The sequence below is a fragment of the Chelonoidis abingdonii genome, chromosome 1 (assembly GCF_003597395.2).
Source record: "Chelonoidis abingdonii isolate Lonesome George chromosome 1, CheloAbing_2.0, whole genome shotgun sequence".
In the NCBI taxonomy this organism is placed as follows: Eukaryota; Metazoa; Chordata; order Testudines; family Testudinidae; genus Chelonoidis; species Chelonoidis abingdonii.
Window position 1 is genome coordinate 65,625,547 of NC_133769.1, and position 21,361 is coordinate 65,646,907.

The 21,361-nt window shown below is 45.1% G+C and overlaps 1 protein-coding gene across 1 annotated transcript in view; it reads left to right on the forward strand.

Moving 5' to 3' along the window:
* SRGAP1 (SLIT-ROBO Rho GTPase activating protein 1) overlaps positions 1-21,361 on the forward strand; it is a 304,935-nt gene that overhangs the window by 227,280 nt on the left and 56,294 nt on the right. Inside the window, exons 11-15 of the mRNA XM_032769517.2 lie at positions 6,928-6,955; positions 14,660-14,693; positions 18,244-18,304; positions 18,475-18,552; positions 20,173-20,307. Coding sequence (XP_032625408.1) covers positions 6,928-6,955; positions 14,660-14,693; positions 18,244-18,304; positions 18,475-18,552; positions 20,173-20,307 — 336 coding nt within the window. The remainder of the gene's footprint in view (positions 1-6,927; positions 6,956-14,659; positions 14,694-18,243; positions 18,305-18,474; positions 18,553-20,172; positions 20,308-21,361) is intronic.

Genomic DNA, 21,361 nt, shown 5'->3' on the forward strand with positions numbered 1-21,361 from the left:
GAGGCCTTTAAAGCAGCCAGGGACTTATTATCTCTCCTAGTGCCATCGACCCCAGTGGGAGAACCGCCTGCTCTGATGAGCATGAGCAGAAAAGAGCATGGAGCTCCAAGCTCTTTCCCAGCACCAGGGCCCTTGGTACCTTCCAGAGGCAAGCCAGCCCTTCTTTCATCTGTGAGCTCATTCCCGGTCTGGCACCAGTCCCCGCACCCATGGTACCAACTGGCAGAAGCAAGGGGTACCGCTCCCCTGTGGTCACCTCAAGAGGCCTCTTCTTTGGAATCTAAGGTGGAGTCCTACACCCATCCCAAGAGTCGCCAGCAGTATCCATCCTACATCCCACCAGATCCTGGTGCAGGTCCCCCCAGTGGCACCTGGCTGGCAGGGCAGTGGCTGATGCAATGGCCGTTCTGGAGCCTGTCGGTTTTTCCCCCGGTACCGGGGCTGTCATCCCACCAGTCCTGCTCAGGTCTGAGAGGATGGCTGCCGCACTGCTCCATTTGGCACCGGAATCCGACTCTAATACCAAGCCTGTTACCAACGTGCAAGATGTGGGCCTGATGGAAGTAACTGGGGCAAAAGAAAAGGAGAAAGCTCTTCATCCAGTACAGGCCTCTTACTTCTCCCCGAGTCTGTCTCGGGTCTGAGCAGGAGAGCCCCTCAGGAGCTTTTAAAGAGAATAGCTGCTAATCTGTGACTAGAGCTTCAGGTGTTCAAGAAGTCTATAGCCTCACTGACATTTTGGCTGAAGCAGCGCCATCTAAGGTGGCCGTACCCATCAATGAGGCTGTTATAGGTCCAGTCAGAGCCCTGTGGCAGATCCCATCTTCTCTCCTTCCCACTTCAAAGAGGGTAGAGGAGAAATACTATGTGCCAACTGAAGGGTATGAGTACTTATATTCTCACCCTCCTCCTGGGTCCCTAGTCATAACAGCGGCCAATGAGAGGGACAGACAAGGCCAGGCAAGTTCTACCCCCAAACAGAAAGACTTAAAGAGTCTAGATCTGTTTGGCAAAAATTTTATTCAAAGAGCAGATTGCAGCTTCGTATGTCTAACCAGCAAGCCTTCTGGGGCAATCCGATTACAATATGTGGGACTATGATGAAATTTAAAGACTCGCTGCCTCATGATGCCAGGCAAGAGTTTTCTGCCCTCTTAGAGGGGGGAAAGAACATATCCAGAGACTCACTCCAGGCAGCCCTGCACACTGCTGATGCGGCAGCCAGAATGATGGTTTCCGCAGTGGCTATGAGGCAATGCTCTTGGCTGCACTCCTTGGGGCTACCAGAGGAGATCCAACAGTCAATCCAAGAACTCCTGTTTGAGGGTAGTTCACCATTTTTTGAGCAAATGGATACACAGATCCATGGCCTGCAGGACTCAAGGGCTACCCTCAGATCACAGGGTCTCTATGCTCCAGCTCTTTTGAGGAGGCATTTCAGGCCTTATCAACTGACCCGCTTCTCGGCTCTGCCACCACGACAGGACCTGCTCAAGAAAAGGACCAGGAGTTAGAAGTGGTGTCAACCATTTCCATCTACCTCAACCTCACTAATGGGGTCGCATAGATACTCAGGAGGTCCCAAGCGAACTTTTGAAGGCGCACCTGACATCTGATTCTGCTCCTGAATCTTTTGGTTTTGGACCAACTTTCCCACTTCAGCCCAGCATGGTCCTTCATCACATCAGACCGCTGGGTGCTGAATACAGTGGTGAACAGCTACACTCTTCAGTTTTCCTCCACCCCTCCCTCCCACCTCCATCCCTCTTCAAGGACCCTTCTCAGGAGTAACTTCTAGCCCCAGAGGTGAAAGCACTCCTACAGGTGGGGCCGTGGAAGAGGTGCCTTGAAACTTGAGAGGGAAGGGGTTTTACTCCCGATATTTCCTAATCCCAGAGGCCAAGGGCCAGGGGGGTTTCTTTGACCCATCCTGGACTTGCGCCTCCTCAACAGTTATTTTAATAAACTGAGGTTCTATATGGTCTCCCTGGGCTCCATCATTCCCTTCCTGGATCCAGGGGACTGGTATGCCACCCTTCACTTCAGGGACACTTATTTCCATCTTTCAAGGCCACAGAAGATTCCTCAGGTTTGTAGTAAACCAGTCCCATTACCAATTCACTGTTCTCCTCTTTAGTCTGTCTGCAGCCCCCTGGGTTTTTACAAAATCCATGGCAGTGGTAGCAGCCTTCCTTAGAAGGCGAGGGTCCAAGTCAACCTGTACATCGACGACTGGCTGATCAAGGACCACTCAGAGGCTCAAGCAAAGAACAGCGTCAGCCTGGTCCAAGCCACCTTCTGAGCACTGGGCCTGTTGATAAATGGACAAAAGTCGACTCTCATTCCAGTCCAGAGAATAGAGTTTATCGGGGCAGCGCTCGACACAGACCAGAGCTTTCCTTTCAGAGGCTCCATTCCAGACAATGTCAGATCTGATATCCAGAGTCAAAGTCCATCCCGTCACAACAACCAAGGTTTGCCTCAAGCTCCTGGCACACATGGCTGTGTGCATTTACATGGTACGACACGCAAGGCTGTGCTTCAGACCCCTACAGACATGGCTAGCTTCAGTGTTCTCACTGAACAGACATCACTTGGACTTGGTGCTTAGTGTTCCAGCCCTGGTCCTCGCCTCCCTTGGTTGGTGGAAGGACCCCTGGTTGGCATTGGGGGGCGTTCCTTTTGTCCCATTGGTGTCTCTAGTTTTGGGTGCTTCCATCTAGGTTGGAGAGCCCATCTCGATCGGCTAAGGACTCAGGGCTTATGGTCCCAGGAAAAGCTTTCCCTACACACAAATGTCAGAGAGCTCAGAGCGGTCCACTTACCTTGCCAAGTGTTTCTTCCCCAGATCATGGGCAAAGTAGTATGAGTGCTTACAGACAACATGGCAGCCATGTTCTACACTGACAGACAGGGAGGAGTGCAGTCCTCCACCCTGTGTCAGCAGGCCGTCCATCTGTGGGACTTCTGCTTGCAACACTCCATTCACCTCATGGCTATCAGTCTTCCAGGAGCCCAGAAAGCCCTGGTGGATCGCCACAGCAGATCTTTCTCCTCTCACCACGAGTGGTCTCTTCACACAGAGAGTAGATTAATCTTCCAAAGGTAGGGATCTCCCCAGGTAGACCTGTTTGCAACCAGGCAGAGCAGGAAATGCCTTCAAGTTTGCTTGCTTCATGATCACAGCCCAGATCCCTTTCAGCCACCTTCCTGCTTCCATTGGCAGAACTCCTAATCTATGTGTTTCCTCCAATTCCTCAGGTCCTTCTGAAAATCAAGCAGGGCAAAGTGAGTGTTATCCTTATAGTGCTGGCATGGCCACACCAACATTGGTTCAGCACGCTGCTACATGTTAGTAGTGCGTCTGCTACCCTCCTACTCCGTGCAGAGCTGATCTCGCAAGACCAGGGATGTTTACTCCACATGAACCTCGTGGCCCTTCATCTGACTGTATGAAAGTTCCATGGTTGAACCTGGAGGAACAAACTTGTTCAGAACAAGACCGCCAGGTCTTTCTAGGTAGTAAAAACCCATCTACTCGTGCTACCACCTGGCCTAGTGGAAGCATTTCTCTGTATGGTCTTCCCAATAAAGTCTGTCTCTTACTTGGTCTTCCCTTCAATCTATACAGGAATACCTGCTCCACCTAAAATAGCAAGGTCTGGCCCTTGCATCTATCAAGGTACACCTAATGGCGATCTCGGCCTTTCACCTGCCAGTGAGTGGTAGGTCAGTTTTCTCACATGAGATGTCCATCTGCTTGTTTAAAGGGTTAGAGAGACTTTACCCGGAGACTTGCGAGCTGATTCTACCCTGGGATTTAAACCTGGTCCTCTCAAGAGTCAGGGGCCCTCCCTTTGAGCCGTTAACATCATGTCCTCTGCTGTTGCTCTTCTGGAAGATTGCCTTCCTGATAGTGATTACCTCAGCGAGAAGGGTCTCAGAAATCAGGGCCCTTATGTCAGAACCACCATACACAGTGTTCTTTAAGGACAAGATTCAGCTGTGTCCCCACTTGGCCTTCCTTCCAAAGGTGATTTCACAGTTCCATAGTAGCCTGCCAATTTTTCTTCCCAAAGCCACACGGGAATTCAGAAGAGCCACAGCTTCACTCACTGGATGTCAGACATGCCCTAGCCTTCTACATTGAGAGGATTAAGCTGTTCTGTAGATCTATGCAGCTCCTTGTGGCAGTAGCAGAAAGGATGAAAGGCCTGCTGATTTCAGCCCAGAGAATCTTATCGTGGATAGCCTTCTGTATTCGGGCTGCTATGAGCAGGTGGACTTTCCACTTCCTGCCGTTTTGACCGCTCATTTGACAAAAACTCACCTCATCAACTGCATTTCTGGCCCAGATCCCAATTCAAAATATCTGCTGGGCTGCAACCTGGTCATCAGTGCATACCTTCTCCTTCCACTATGCCATCACCCAGCAGGCACGAGACGATGCCAGATTTAGCAGAGCAGTGTTGTAATATGCATGTCCATGAACTCAGAGGCCACTCCTTGGGTAGTGCTTGTGAGTCACCTAACATGGAATGGACATGAGCAAGCACTCAAAGAATCAAAAACAGTTACTACCTTTTCCGTAACTATTGTTCTTTGAGATGCGTTGCTCATGTCCATTCCACAATCCACTGTCTTATCGCTCTGTTGGAGTTAGCCAGCAAGAAGAAACTGAGACAGTGCAGGGCCAGCAGGGCCCATTATACTGACGCATAAGCGTGTGGCACCAGAGGGAGCTAGAGCGAGCCCAGCAGATACCACTGAGGGAAAAATCACTGGCAACGATGCACACGGCACGTGCACTCCTAAAATGGAATGGACATGAGCAACACATCTTGGACAACAGTTACAGAAAGGTTAGTAACTGGGTTTTTTTTAAATCACGTCAGTAACAAATATAGGAAACATACTAATTATCAAACTGGTTCAGTCCTGTGGCCCATCTAGTCCAGTATCCTGACTGCAACAAGAGCCAGTACCAGTGCTTCAGAGGAAGGTAAACGAAACCCCACATTGGGCAGAATAATCAGCCCCTCGCAGTAGATCTCATCTTGATCTCCAGTAGCTAGAGATGGGACTAAACCTTGAAGTCTGAGGGGTTTTTCCAGAATTTGTTTCCATTAACTATTATGACTTTAATATTCTTTTTAACCATATAAATGTCCAATCCCCTTTTTAATCTTGTTAAATTTTTGGCCCCAATAAAATCCTGTGACAGAGTTCCACAGTTTCAAAATATAGTGTTTGAAAATGTTTTTCCTTTAATTGATTTTGAATTTGCCACCTTTTTAATTTCATTGACTCTTCCTAGTCTACCTTCTCTAGACCATTCATTATTTTATATATTTTTATCATGTCCCTTCATATTCATTTCCTTTTCAAGGTAAACAAAACAGTCTTTAATTCTCTCCTCACATGAAAGATTTTTCCATGCCCTGGATCGTGGGTGGCAGGTGGACCTCCACTTCGGGGAGGCTAGCCCTGTGGCCCAACCCCTTCCATACGAGGCCCCATCCCCCACAGCTGGGGACCTGAGCCACCCACACCTCCCTTCTATGGCCAGAGAAGCCCCTGGCCAGCCAGAACCCTGAGCCCTCACCACCCCCGCCACCAGAAAAGCCCCGGGACAGCCCCCGCCAACTGACCAATCCAAGCCCCAGCCAGAGCAGACTCAGCCGGCCCACTGACCCGAGCCTCGGCCAGAGCAGACCCAGCTGCAACGGCCAGCCCGGGACTAGAGCAGACACAGCCCAACCTCCCATGGCAGCGGCTGCTAACCCTAACCCTTCCTTGGCCTATTATACCCGCCACCCATGCCCTTGATCTTTCTTGTGACCTTTCTCTGAACCTCCTTTAGTTCTGCAAAATATTTTTTGAGATGGAGTGACCAGTAGTATGTGCAGAATCCAGATGAGGCTGCACCACTTATTTGTATAATGGCACTATAATATTTTGCATATTTTTCTCCATCTGTTCCTATGTATCCTAACATCTTATTTGCCTTACTGACAGCTGCTACCTTCTCTAGACCATTCATTACTTTATATATTTCTATCATGTTCCCTCTTATTCATTTTCCTTTCTAAGATAAACAATTGTTATCATTGCAAAAGGTTAACAGCAGAGTGACTCAATGTTCTAGGTTAAGTCCTATTTAGTTTAATATATTTAATTATCTAGAGGGAGGGAGATGAGTGGTATAAGCAGTGAGGTAGAAAAGTTTGCAGATGACTAACCTAAATAATTGTGTCAAATCCAGAAAAGACTCAGGAACTTCAGAGGGCTTTAACCAAGCTAAGTGAATGGGCAACACAATGGTAAATTAAATTAATTATTTATAAATGCAAAACAGTGCTTCTTGGGGAGATAAAAATTAAACTACTCATACACCTCATGGATATAAATTAACTATATCAACTCAGGAAAGTGACTTGGGCCTCACTATGGACAGCTCAATGTGCAGCATTGACACACTCTTAAGAAAATAAAGAAATTGTTATTAGCAAGCAGTTACAATCAAGAGCTCTGCATTTTTGGCATTGAACAAGTTTAGGCACCAGCCCAGATGCAATCTAATCCTGGCATAGCTCTATTTAATATTGATTTAGTCATTAAAATACATGAGTGTAAGCAATGGAGGCTATTTGGAATTTTGCATCACATTATTTACATTACCAAATGGTTCTTTAAGAGAAAATGTCTGAGAAGTAGCTTTATACGTGGATTATTTTGGGTTATTTAAACTACGGAGATGGATGATAACCTCACGTTGCCCTGAGTCGTCATACAGTTGTAAATCTTGTGAAATAAACTTGGGTTAAAAATAATTCGGGATGAATAGTAAACTGGCAAGCATGAAAATAAGCTTTTTATTTCCATAAGCTACAACTGAATATTTCCTTGTTCATTGAACTCTTCTAGGTCACAGAGCTGAGTACATGACCACAAGGTAAGATTTTTTTTTTTACCTCTTTTGTGTTGTAGGGAACTACACAGATAATAAAGTTTCAGAAATCATCTATATGAAGAATGTGACAACTTTGAAACCTGAGTATTGTTAAATAAATTGTATAGAAGCATACTTGCACCACACATTCTAGCATCTAACTAAGCTAATGCTGTGACTTCAGATTGATAAAGGACTGACTTATCCATCTTTTTCTGGAATTATAAAGTACTTTTGTAAACTGTTTGGTCAATGTCAAGTATTGTGAAGAGAAGAGAAGCCTTCATAAAATCTCATAAAGTTGAAACACATCAATTTAAAGGTTAATTTTTTGCTTTGGTGAATAGGAATGAAATCTTTTTTAACATTTCTGCACTCTTATGGTGTAATGCAATGTTCCAGATTGTCAGTTTTGCAAGATATCTCTTCTCAGGTATAGTTTCTATTGCTACGAAAGCACTACTGTGGAAACAGATGTTTTAGGGGAGAAGGATTTCTTTAAAGATTAATTAAAAGTAATTTCCAGTAATACATCAGCCCGGAGTCTCACCACGATTTTTTTTAGGTTTTAAAGTAATTTTTTCCTAACTTTTAAAAAAAGGTTTTCGGTCTTCTATTGGCGCCTGAAAGAGCCATAGAAACAAAGGAACCTGACTGAATATATAGGAACACTAACTACACACTGAGTACCGTCAAGTGCAGAAAATAAATTGTGAATTAGAGAAGAATACTTATTTCAGTAATCTCATTTGGTTCTAGTCATCCCATGTGTTTCGTGTAACAGTACCGTGTGAACATTTAGCAGACAGAAGTGCATCATGGGTTTTTCATGTTGATGTTATTCCTTTAATTCCTCTAGCTAAATTGCAATGTATTTTGTTTCTTGTGAAAAGAAACTGTCAGTTTGAATCTGAGAGGCTAATCTGTTTAACAGTTACTGGCTCCAGATGAAAATGTCCATGAATTGTTTTTTGAAGTGCCTGAGGAAAACAATGCCCAGCTTTAATTTTCATTTGAAGTTTCTCCACCATGAGGCAACTTCTCTGCTTAATAAAAGAGGTGCTTAGAATCTTGGTGTGTCATGCTGTGGTTGGCAGAATAGATTTCCGTTCCTGCTGCACATTTCGAGGATGATAATATAAAATAAGACTATTCCAATCATACACTTTCGGGGGAGTCTACAATAAAACTTTAAAAGAGGATTTGTAAGGAATGTCAGAATGATCAGTGAGGAATTTCTTTCTTTTTAGCAGGATTTTTCCTCTCTTTATTATGTTACACTTAAATCTTGTGAAATGTCTTTGTTTGACAAGTACAGTTTTTGTTTTCCTTTTTTCCTCTTAAAATGTTTTATTCTTCTTTGAGTGCCTGCTCATATCCATTCCAGTTAGGTGTGCGCGCGCTGCGTGCACGTTCGTCGGAAGATTTTTACCCTAGCAACACTCGGTGGGTCGGCTGGGCGCCCCCTGGAGTGGCGCCGCTATGGCGCCGGATATATATCCCTGCTGACCCAGCCACCCTTCAGTTCCTTCTCACCGCCCATGTCGGCCGTTGGAACAGTGGAGCGCGGCTTAGCTGACCTCCACTTCCCTAGCTACTCGTAGTTCTCTTGTATATAGTTATATAGTTATAATCCTTTTATATATATATTTATATACTTATACGGTTTTTCTTACTAGCATAGTTAGTTTAGTAATAGTTAGGCGGGGTTTGGGGAGTAGCCCCTTCCCCGGAACAGTGCAGGAGCCCATTCCCGGCTCACCGGTTTTTAAACCGTGATCGGCCTGCCAAAGCCGATGCCAACAGAAGATCTGCACGACTCCTGTTTGAGGTGCCTCGGGAATCGGCATTTCCAGACTAACTGCCACATTTGCAAGGCTTTTAAGCTGAGAACAAAATGGAGCGGGACTTTCGCTTACCCTCCACCTTCAGCACTGAGCGCTGGTCACTTGGCGGGCAGAAGCGCCTCCCCGGCACCGAACCCCGCCAGCACTGCCAAGGCCTCTCCACATCGGCCGTCGCTGGCACCGAAGTCAACTCGGCACCGCTCCCTCTCTCCGAGGTCGAGAAAGCCCACAACTCCTCCTGCCAGTGCCTGACAGCTCCCCGGCCCACGCCGTGGTTGAGCTCCCTGCTCCTGCTGCTTCCGTGCCAACTGCACCACAGCCAGAGAGCTCATCTAAGTCGGATTGCCTGGCACCGACACCTGCAGAGGCACCGATGACGTCGGCACCGTTGATTCCAGTCCCACGGGGCCGGCAAATCCAGTGCCTGACTGCTCCCCGGCACGTGCCGTGGTTGAGCTTCCTGCTCCTTGCTGCTTCTGTGCCAACGGCACCGCAGCCAGAGAGCTCGTCTAAGTCGGATCACCTGGCACCATCACCTGGCGAGGCACCGACAACGTTGGCACTGTCGATCCCGGTCCCACAAGGGCCGTCGAATCCAGTGCCTGACTGCTCCCCGACACACGCCATGGTTGAGCTCCCTGCTCCTGCTGCTTCCGTGCAAACTGCACCGCAGCCAGAAAGCCTGTCTAAGTTGGATCACCCGGCACTGACACCTGCCGAGGCACTGACGACGTCGGCACCGTCGATCCCGGTCCCACGAGGGCACTCGAGTCCAGTGCCTGACAGCTCCCCGGTACGCGCTGTGGTTGAGCTTACTGTTCCCTCCACGCCGGAGACATTCCCAAAGGCGAGGGATCTCATTGCCATGACAGAGTAGATGCTGCCTGAACCCCCGGCACCGCCGATGCGGGTAATACAGTCTCTTGGCAAGCCTCCCTTGATATGACCATCCTCTGTCGACACAGCAGAGCAGCACCGTTCATGATCATGGTCCCGCAGACGGTCCAGGTCCCGTCGGCACTCCCGCTCCTGACGGCACTTGCAGTCCCGATGCTGTTCTCATCGGTACTGGTCGCACTCACCGCACTGGTTGGTGTCCCGTTCACCGACCCGCTAATCTCGGCACCGTTCCAGCTCCCAGCACCACTACAGGCACCGTGACTCCCATGGCCGCTCCCAACCTCGAGATCTCGGTCAACCTCCCGGCACCGCTCTGGTCACAGGTCCGGATCTCGTTCCAGGTACCGGTACGCCTTCCGGTACCGGGTCCCCGGTGCTGAGTTGGGCAAGGTTCAGTAGTGTCAGAGACTCTGCCCATGATTTTTTCAGCACCTCCATGGCCATCCAGACACACATCAGTGTCTTCCCACACGGACAGCTCTTATGCTCAGGACCGCAATTCTGATGTGCCCACCAACAACCTGAGAGCCCATCAGGACCCTCCTAAGGAGAGTAGCACTCAATGTGGACCTCCAGGTGCAGGAGGCCCCGGAGGTAGGGGACCCAGTAGTAGACATTCTATCGGCGGTTGCCCCACTAGAGGGGCCCTACCCATTTATTCAGACCATCCAGGTGAATGCTGATACTTTATGGAGGATACGACTACTTGTATGTCCGTCCTCCTCCCTGCTCACTAGCCGTTCAGTCTGTTAAGGAAAGGGAACGGCATGGCCAGCAGGCGCCAGCCCCGAAATCGAAGGAGGCTAGGCGAATGACCCTACTCAGCCACAAGGTATACTCTGCAGGGGCCTTATAGCTCTGCGTGGCAAATCAACAAGCCTTGCTTAGCCCCTATAATTATAACACCTGGATGACGATGGATAAGTTTATGGAGCTTCTCCATCAAGACTCCCGCCAAGAGTTCACTGCCCTCTTGGAGGAAGGAGCATCTCAAGGCTTCAGGTTTCAAACCTCCGGCTGGAGCGGCAGTATTACCATTCACGACTTACCATTTGATGGTAAAGGCCTCTTTGCGGCGAAGTCAACCCCAGGCTGCAAAGCCTGAGGGACAACAGGGTCCTAATGCGCTCTCTCGGTGTGCATACGCCGATGACCTAACACAGGCCTTTCCGTCCCTAGCCACACCGCCGTACTCTGTGCCTAGCCACAGACAGGACTTTGGCAGACGGCGTGGCCGAGGTGGTTGCAGACGACGGTCAGGACCCCTAGGGGGCCAAGATCGAGGTCCATCGCAATCACCACCGGGACCAAAGACGAACTTTCGAAGGTGCACCCGAGGGCAGTGTACCAGTTACAGGCGGGATCCCACTCCTTCTTCCTGTTAGCGTGGTCCTTAACTCCAGTTCAGTGGCTCCTACACATGGTGGAGTATGGGTACCACCTCCAATTTGTTCCAACCCTGTCCCTCTTCAGGGACTCCTCTCAAGAGCAATTCCTCTTACAAGAGGTGCAGACGCCGATGGACAAAAGCAGCAAGGGGCTTTACTCCCGTTATTCCCTAATCCCCAACTTGTACGGAGGTCTCAGACCTATCCTAGACCTACGAGGACTCAACCAGTTTATGATAAGGTTGAAGTTCTGCATGGTATCCCTGAGAACCATTATCCCATCTTTGGATCCTGGAGACTGGTATGCCGCCCTCGATATGAAGGACTCGTACTTTCATATCGCCATCTTCCCTCCGCACTGGAGATACCTCCGCTTTCTAGCCAACTGTCGGTACTTCCAGTTTACGGTCCTGCTGTTTGGCCTTTCTGCAGCCCCACGGGCATTAACCAAGTGTATGGCCGTAGTCGCCACCCACCTCCGCCGACGTCGGATATGCGTTTTCCGTATCTGGACGATTGGCTTATCCGAGGAGACTCTGAGACACAAGTCACTCAGCATGTGGGCATCATCAAGGACCTATTCACACGTCTAGGCCTGATGCATCACTATGGAAACATCCACTCTGGTTCCCATCGCAGAGGTTAGGATCTAGGACTATTCCTGGACTCCGACTCTAGCTCGGAGCCTGCTTACACGCTGCGGTTTTCAGGCGCATGGCACCAATTCTACGGTCTGCAGACTTCTCCAACGACCTCAGTTCGCACTTGTCGTTTTCCCTGGTGCCCCATGGCTGCGCAAGTTTTAACCAAACCAGCCAGCTCCGCTCTGTCCCTGCCAGTTAGGTCTTCGGCTTTACCGCCGGACAGGGACCCAATGGCACGTAGTCACCATTCCCTGTCGAGCACTAGGCTGCTCCGTAGAATGGTGGCTAACTCCTGCCTGGTATGGCGCAGGGATGCGTTCATCCGCCCAGCCTCACTGTCCCTGCGACGGACGGCTTCTCGGCTTGGGTGCTACCTCGGTCACGCTTGCGAGCTTAAGGCGCTTGGTCTTCGTTCAGACTGGCAAGTGTCCAAAATGGATGAGAGCTTCTGCCTGGCGTGGCAGGGGTTCCAGCCGACGTGGGAGGCCGGTGGTTCAGTTCAGCGACCCGATGTTAGCTACATACAAGCCATTTACCACGAACTCACTGTGAATGCTCTCGCTTTGTCGGGAGCATCCATCTTGGGACTTTGCATGCCACTCGATAATGTGGAGTAGTCCCTTTTCTCCCAGGCATTGAAGCGCTTGCGCTCGTCGACTTAGCAGCAGTGTCTTTCTGTACTTACGGAGTGGGGTCCGCTCTGCCGATGTGATCATTGTTCAAATGTTTGTCCAAAGCGTAGTTACGCTGTGATGTTCGCTTACTGCAGACGGATAGTCCAGAGTTCTGCTCCTCCAAAGTCCTCCCCTGAGATCGTATCTCGGATGCTTTCCTCATGCCGTAGCGAAGGCACTCCTTTAATGCCGTTCCACTGTTCCCCCTGGCTCTTGGGTCCTGCTCAAACTCGCCAGGGCAGGGCGGCATCTTCTACTCGTGATCACTCATGCTTGTGTCGAGGCGTCACTGATACCCAATGCTCGATCTGTCATAGCCAACACCAATAACCGTGCAACTTCCACTACCCAGATCTCATAACTCAGGACCGGAGGCGGGCTTAGCCCCGGGCTGCAGGTCTCTCACCGTCATGGTGTGACTGCTGCGTGACTAAATCGGAGTCGCAGGAAGCTTCCCTGGTCAACCGTACCTGGCCAACGTGAAGCGTTTCTCCTAGTGCGAAACAGCTGTCTTCTACCTGCTGAGGTCTTCATATCCCTTATTTTGGCTACCTTGGCCTACAACAGCAGGCTGACGTTGTCACGCCTGAGGGTACCTGCGCATCTACTTTCCACCAAGGCTAAGGTGGTGTTTCCCGTGTTCTCACACTCTACGGTTTCGAGGTCCTCAAGGCTTGGGGCACTTACACCTCAGGTACGCCGTCCACCCCAACCTGGGACCTCAACTGGTTTTCAACCAGACTTATGTCTCCCCATTCGAGCCATTAGCAACTTCGCTCGCTGCTATATGCCTGTCTTGCGAGACGCTGTCCTCGTTAGCCATACATCAGCCAGACGAGTTTCTAGCTCAGGCTCTACAGTGGTTCCGCCGTACACTAGTTCACAAGAGACAAGGTGCAGTTACAACACACCCGGCCTTCCTCCCTAAGGTTCCTCTCAGAGGATCTCATCTTGGGTGATGACGGCACCGACTTGTTATGATTGGCTCACATCTCCCAGCCACATCATTATGATTCTACCAGGGCTCAGGCCTTCATGCCGCCTTACCGGCTCGTGTACCTACCACGAGATCTATTCGCGCAGCTCCATGGTCCTCGGTCTACCCTTGCTTCGCTTCTATCCTGTTAACAGTCAAGAGGGGCTGCAGTCTCGGTTCAGCAGTTTACATTCTTCCACATTTTCACTCTGACCCAGCCTAATAAGGCTTGGATCACTATACTGGAATGGATATAGGCAGGCTATCGAAAAGAAAAGAACGTGTAGTCCCTTTGTTAACTGGTTGTCTTCGAGATGTGTTGCTCATATCCATTCCAAACCCACCCTCCTTCCCCTCTGTCGGAGTAGCTGGCAAGAAGGAACTGAAGGGTGGCTGGGTCGGCAGGGGTATATATCTGGCGCCATAGTGGCGCCACTCCAGGGGGCGCCCAGCCAACCCACCGAGTGTTGCTAGGGTAAAAATCTTCCAAAGAACGTGCACGCAGCGCGTGCACACCTAACTGGAATGGATATGAGCAACACATCTCGAAGAACAACAGTTACAAAGGTGAGTAACCGTCTTTTACTTTTCCACGAGCTTACAGATATTTTATTGTATGACTTAATTCTACCTTTCTCAGTAATCATATTCCATTCCCTTTCCTTCCCTTCCCTTAGGCCTCCAAACCTTCCCCCTAAACACAGGAAGCCCAGACCCCGATCACAATGTAATGCTAAGTTGTTTAATGGTGATTTGGAATCATTTATTAAGGTACTGGCACCAGCTCTCTGGGTGGCTGATCTCAACACTTCTTGCTGTAATGGTCAAAATCTCATGTAAAGTGAGGCAGATCATGATGTTCAAATCTGTCTTGGGGCTCTTGCCCAGCTGATCAATATAATACTTCCTAAAGTCAGAGGGAAACAGAAGAATACAATATTCACATTGAACTTCCTTACAATTTATTTAATCCAAGTATGGATGGTAGTGGCAGCCTGGTTTTGGTAAGGAATTTGCAGTTCATTAAAAGATAAAAGTTTAATGTTATATCCCACAATCTGCCATTATTTCCTACTGGCAGTTTTAGTCACTTTAAATAAATCAGAACCCTATGTACAACCAATATTACACTGGGTCTGAAATCCAGGTTTTCATTTTCCATGACTTCAGGAGTTCATTATATTGTGTGAAATTGTGAGAAGCGTACTTCTGTATCTTGTATCTTTGCTGTATTTACTGTCGTCGTCTTCTTCTCTTTCTTTATTTCTAATCTTCTAGCCGAGGACGAAGGAACTCTCACACCAGACACCAGGTATAGTTCTAGTGAAAAGAAAGCTGACTCTTCCTCGCTAACAAGTTGCATTCATGCCTGGCTTTAAATGAATTTTCCAGTTGACCTTACAGGGAAGGTTTGCATTAAGAAATTAAATTGTTTCATAACTCAGTTTTAGCTGCCATAGTCCTCCTAGAGAATGACTATGGAGAGATGAACTATAAATGTACAGATATTCCCTTATTCATTAGCAGGCACTTGCTCCCCACAATGTCCTGTGTTGAATGAGAATAAAACTTAAAGTGAACTCTAGTAGTAAGGTTTAGGTAATCAGTTTACAAATTTTAAAAGTGTTTTTCAAAAAGACAACTCCTGGAAACTCAGCCTGGGATCTGAGAGTCAAGCTGGGTTCTTTTTTTCTTGTACATCATCACTGGTAGTAAATATTTTACAGGACAAATTCCACCCTCAATGGCACAAATATGATCCCACTGTCTTCAAATTGAGCTTTCGGTGACACCTACGCAGCTACACCGAAGGCTAATGGTATTACACAGATGTCATTTTGTGATATAAAGGCATAATAGTAAATCATAGCACTGGGCAAAACATAAACATCATTATCATCAATTATCTGTGCAAAGATACAAATAAACACACACACACATTAAAAAAATAAAATATATTGCCTTCCAGCACAATCCAGATCTTGGAACAGGCTCTATAAGACAGGCTGGGTGAGAGCTCAGCCACAAGGAAAGAGGCTGTTCCCCTGCATGTCCGGTCTTAAAAAAAAAACAAAAAAAACAAGGTAGCCTAATGACCGATTCAATAAGGCCGGGGATAGGGCCCCTAGTCAAAGAATGAGCTTTGTATGGAAAGGATGAGTCATTTTTCCTGGCCCCACAACAGAATTACAGTTAGAAAAAAATGGCTCATTATTACATAACTGCTTTAACAAGACGTGTTCATCAGTCCGAAATACGTGCTTGTTAATAGCAAATATTTGATCTGAATTAATGACAGTGGGAGGGATCAGTCTTGGTGACATCTAGCAAAAGCAGATTCCTTTCTCAAATGATTTTTTCCACCAATGGATCAAAATCTATGGCCTGTTATATTTGATTAGCAATGAGCTGGACAAATGTGAAACCTAAGACTGAATGCATGTTTTAATGTTGTGAGGCTACTCCTAAAACAGGCATTAAAATAGTCATGTTTACTCTGGTAATTTCTTACTGCAAACAATACCCTTTCAGCAGCTTTACTTTCCTTGTATAGATAAGTATGCTAGGAGTAGATGTGATATATGTTCTAATATTTTGCTGTTCTGTAATTGTTGTAGTATTATTAGGTTAGCAGCTGAACTGTGCAAATCTTGTGCAACTGAATTTATCTGTTACTGAATTGCTACACAACCTGAAATGTAAATTTTGGTGTAATTATTTTTGTTGATTCTTAGCCATAACCCTCCCTTTGCCTTTTTATTTTTTAAATAAAATTCCAAAATTTACATTATTTAAAGTAGAATAGTTGCTGGAATTATGATAAATAACCCCATTAAAGCATTATAATGTTGCACACCAAAGCAATAGTTAGGTTGTCTTAGCAATTCCATTGTAGATTTTTTCCCCAAACATATAAGAATATATATATATTTGCCCATTGTCTTCCAGTAAGAAACTAGACACACAAATTGCAGAAGTGTGGCATATAGAATGTTTGCCTGGGCTTAATTCTTAGCTCTCCCTTCTTTACTTCTAATTTAGTTTAACATAAAACTAAAGGACTACTTTATAAGAAGAAAAAAAAAGGTTGCATATTTTGAGTGACAGAGGATTTTTTTGTTTTCTTTGTGGTTTTGTAACTCAATCTGTTTTTATATTAAATTTTGAAATAAATTAGTTCATATTTGAGATTCATTTTTCTAAAAATATTGTAGCCACCAAATAATGATTTTTGAAGGTATTTTTTGGTTATGAAAAAAGTTTATTTTTCAAGTATAAGCAGTAACTACTGTATTTTTAACCATATATGGTTCATGTCCTCAGTGCATATTTGATGACTCCTTCAGAGTCCTTAATCTCCATTGGGTAAATAGTATCCTATTTTTAAAATGCCAAAATACAGAACCCAGCAAACAGTAACCACTCTCTTGGATCTGATCCTTTCAACACCAGCAAATGTTGCGTACGTCATGAACAACGCTCCTCCGTCTCTGTCTCTCATGCTGTTTGCAAGAATGGCTACCTTTTTGTGTCTTTAAAACTTTTTTACAAGACTAGGTTGAGCCTATTGAGAACAGACTGTATTTTGTTTGATCCCTACCCTTACACCTGTCCAGTTTGGGTGACCCTAGCAGGAGTTAAAACTCCCACCAGCAAAGCACTCGGGGTCATTAAAATACACATGCCTTCCACCATGTTAAATCCCCAGAGAAGGAATTCTTTTGGGATAATCAATGGTTTGAAAAATAGTCAAGTTAAACTTAAACTTCACTGATCTAGAATCTGTGCATATTCAAATACTTTCTGTTCCCTCCCACAGATTATTTTTTAAATGGTCATATTTAATATCAATCAAAAAACCCTATATTTTGCTAAAGCCATGTTTGTGATTCAAGCACCAAAGAAAGGCAAGACATTTTAGAAATACAGGTTTTGATCCTGCACACAGATCCATACTGTTGCTTACTCTTATTCAGAATCCCGCTGAAGAGAACTTGGGGATCAGGCCTAAATTTCTTACCCTTCCTTTCAGGTTGTATCACAAATTGAGGAGTAGGTTCTAACTGGCACCAAAAACAGCCATAATGGATCCCCACACAGGAGAACACGTGCTTCTAAAACTGCATTAATGTGTATCTGTATTCTGGCTGAGACCCACCCCTGTACACAAGCTCCTCAAACAACATAGTCCTGCTAAGGGTAGGAATACATTGCACAGGTAGCTGTCAGTGGTAGTAATTCCCAGGTCAGGAAGTAGACAGCATACCATCCCATGCTATCCAGTTGGTGGCTCTTACTGCAGACAGCCTGTGGAGCAGCACTTCTGACACCTCGGAGCCAGAATAGGGGCTACTAACTTCCTTTTCCTGGCCTTTCAGGCCTGGCCATATGAGCAAGCATCTTCAATAATTTGGCCCCCGAGTATATAAAATTCACTCCAGCTACTAATGGAAAAATAAGCTAACTTAATGCACACGCTTCATTTTGAAAGCATGATAATTAATGTTAATTGTATATTTAAAGGAAATTCATTGTTTAACTAATTTTGCTCCAAGGGTCTAAAATAACTGCATGAAATGAGGTTTCATGTGTGTTAAGATAACCACATGCAATGAGATAAGTTGAGGATAAAATTTCAGCCATCACTTAGAATTTCTTTGATATTATGATTTGCATAATAACCTCAATATAACTTTTTTAGCCTCCTGGCAAAAGTGGGGCGATAGTTTTGTTTGGAAGGGGTTGGTTGTTTTAATCAACACCACTGAGTCAATCTTGAATTATCAATAAAACCCATTTTCACACGTGATCTAACTTCTGTCTCTTTCAGTTTGTGATTATATTCTTTTTGCTTTTGCCAGGATTCAGGACAAGTCATTCCCCTCATAGTGGAAAGCTGTATCAGATTTATCAACTTATATGGTAAGCTCTGAAATATGTCATGTCACTTCATTAACACCCTGGCTATTTTGCATAAAATATATTTTGCATAATGATTTTACCCCCTCATGTTTCTCATTTACTTGTTAAACAATAGATTAAGTCTTTAGCATATGATCTCATTGCTCATCTTTTCTTCCCCTACCCTTCAGGTCTTCAGCATCAGGGAATTTTCAGAGTGTCTGGTTCCCAGGTTGAAGTCAATGATATTAAAAATTCATTTGAGAGAGGTAATTGAATTTTCATCTATATGAGCAACCTGAGATCCATCTCTTGAAAAAAAAATCTGTTACAATTTAATAATTTTCTTGGATATTTAAGCAATTTTATGTACTGTATTCACTAAACTTCAAGCTTTGCCTAACTATATATTTACTTGCCCAGTATAGTAATGACTCTTTCAGCGTTTTCACTTTATTCTGCCGCTAAGCACATAAGATTATATTTTGCTACACAAATACACAAGATTTGTGACCCTTGCACTGTCTGTAACAAAATGTATTTTACCAGTGGTGAACTGCAAAGAATGACTTATTTCTCTTTCCTGTTTTTATTATCTTTAAGGTTCCCAGAAGAAGCAAAAATATTAAATGGATAATCAGATAATATTTAACACAATTTGAGACCACTGTTACTGGTCTTGCAGAATATGAGTGCTGGACTTTCTGGTCCTTCTGCCAAAGTGATATCACAGCCAATACAAACATAGGTTGAAAGAGTCATTCCATTTTAAACCTCTATTTTCGTTCCTAAGGCAATTTCATCCCAGAACATAATTTATGAGAAAGATGTGAGAGAATAAACAGAGGGTTTAAATGTAATTGTCTTTCAACCTATGTTAAGTCTATGACTGTTGTGATGTCACTCACTGTGGCAGAGGAACCGTGATCTGAAGGAGCTAGCAATTCTCAGATTGTGTTAAAGCATAGTGTTAATTACATTTTTCTAAAAAAAAACAAAACAGCCAAGTCATCTCTTTTGGTATTTTACAAACCATTTTTAATTTCTAGCATAACCTTTGCAGATCACCTTTTAATAAGAGGAACCCTTGGAGGAACATCTGTCTTGTGACTAATAGCAAGAAGAAAGAGTAGATGATATTTTCACTCTCCAATATTAACTGCATACCTTGTAAAATTAGATATGATACTTGGGCAGATATGCGCAGTAGCTGTTTTTATATGATAAATGATGCCACATTCTTATATCTGAGGACGTTAATGGATTGTTATTGTCTATCTTTAAAGTCCGCCGTATTAAAATGAAAATTGTTTCACTATGGAAATGTTCTCAAGGTCATATAATATCATTAAAGCTAAAAATGTTTTTTAACATCCAGTTTAGTTTTTAAATGATGCAGTATTTTGTTGTGAGTTTTAGTGGTTTTGATTCTGTACATTGAACTCATACAACTGCATTATGCACATCTTCTTGAGTTTCTGTGAATGCTTTTTCAATACAAAGAGAGAGGTGCAGCTCAAATAAATCTCTTAGTTTTATATATTATATATAAGCTGCCTAGGAATAGTCCTAAAAGTCCTATTTCACCAAGAATGATCGTAGTCTTTATTTCACTAATTGCAAATCATAATCTGTCCCAAAATATTCATTCTGAACTTCATGATCTATGGGATCACTGGGTTACATAATTTAAAGAAAGATTTATTTCAGGCTGGGGTTTTTTGGGTTTTTTTTCAGTTTAATCACAGGGCAGGATTTCTAAACCAATGTTTATTATTTTACTACTGTGCAACATCCCACACAGTCAAATCAAATCTTCATTTATTTATATGAAATACTATTAAGCAAGAATGCCTGTGCATGTTTCATTTACTCTATTTATTTTTAAGGTGAAAATCCTTTGGCAGATGACCAAAGTAACCATGACATTAACTCAGTTGCTGGAGTACTGAAGCTCTATTTCCGAGGGCTGGAAAATCCTATCTTTCCTAAGGAAAGATTTAATGATCTTATTGCCTGTGTCAGTAAGTAAAAATTCCTATTTCATTCTCTATAGAATTATATGTTCCTAAATACAGTAGCTGCCTAGAAAAAAAACCTGATTTCACTGATTTTTCTGAAACAATTTGTTTGCCATCTGCAACAGTCTGTGTTGATTATTAGTCATACTTGCAGCTGTGACTGCTGCCTTGTTCCAGAAGGCTCAATGTACAGTACAAGTCTTTGTTTTCAGTACAGGAGGAAGACAATCTTTCTTAGTATATGAAATATTTAAATTTACATACACTGCCATTTTCTTCTAATCTTTAGGGCAGAACAAGGGAGTGATACCATCAGTCTGCCAAGAGAATGCATTACTTCGAGCAATGGTTTCACTCTCTTCTGTAGTCTTATGCAAATGGTGGTGAATAACTATTTAATGACCCAACAGTGTATGATTCTGAGTACCACATGTGAGATGCTTAGTGCTCTCAATTTCCATTTGCTTTTTGGGGAGTTGGGATACCTCAGCCCTTTGTAGCATCAGGCCCTTCGGAGGATAATAGTTCGCATTCCAGGTGGTGATCTTGCTCTGTACACTAGGTAAAGGGAGGAAAGCAGTATAAAAGGGCTCAAAAAGCCTTAGAACCTGCTGATGAAAAATTCCCTCAGCACAGGAACTGAGACAGACAGAGCAGGCTGTCGTCCGAGGACTTCTTCACAACCCCCAGCATGAAAAGCGTGCCATCACGGGGCTGGAGTTGGGAGGAGGTGGGACTGCAGCACCTAATGCTGCAAAACATTTGGGCAGTACTGTTGCCCATAGGCAGACAGGGACAGGTTACTGTAATTTAGGCAACCTTCGATGGCTGGCTGAGCTACACTGGGATACCCTGCGGCCCTGGGACAGCCCAGAATCAACAGAGCACAAAACGTGGCTTCGTGAATTCCATAGTTAAGGTCCAACTCTTGTGGAAAACTTTCCAGTTGAGTGTGTTATGAAGGGGGAGAGGCAATCTCATAGGTAGTTACATTCAATCCCATGGGGGCGAGGGGGTTAATTAGGACAGGCACCTTGAGCTATACTATCTAGTCAGT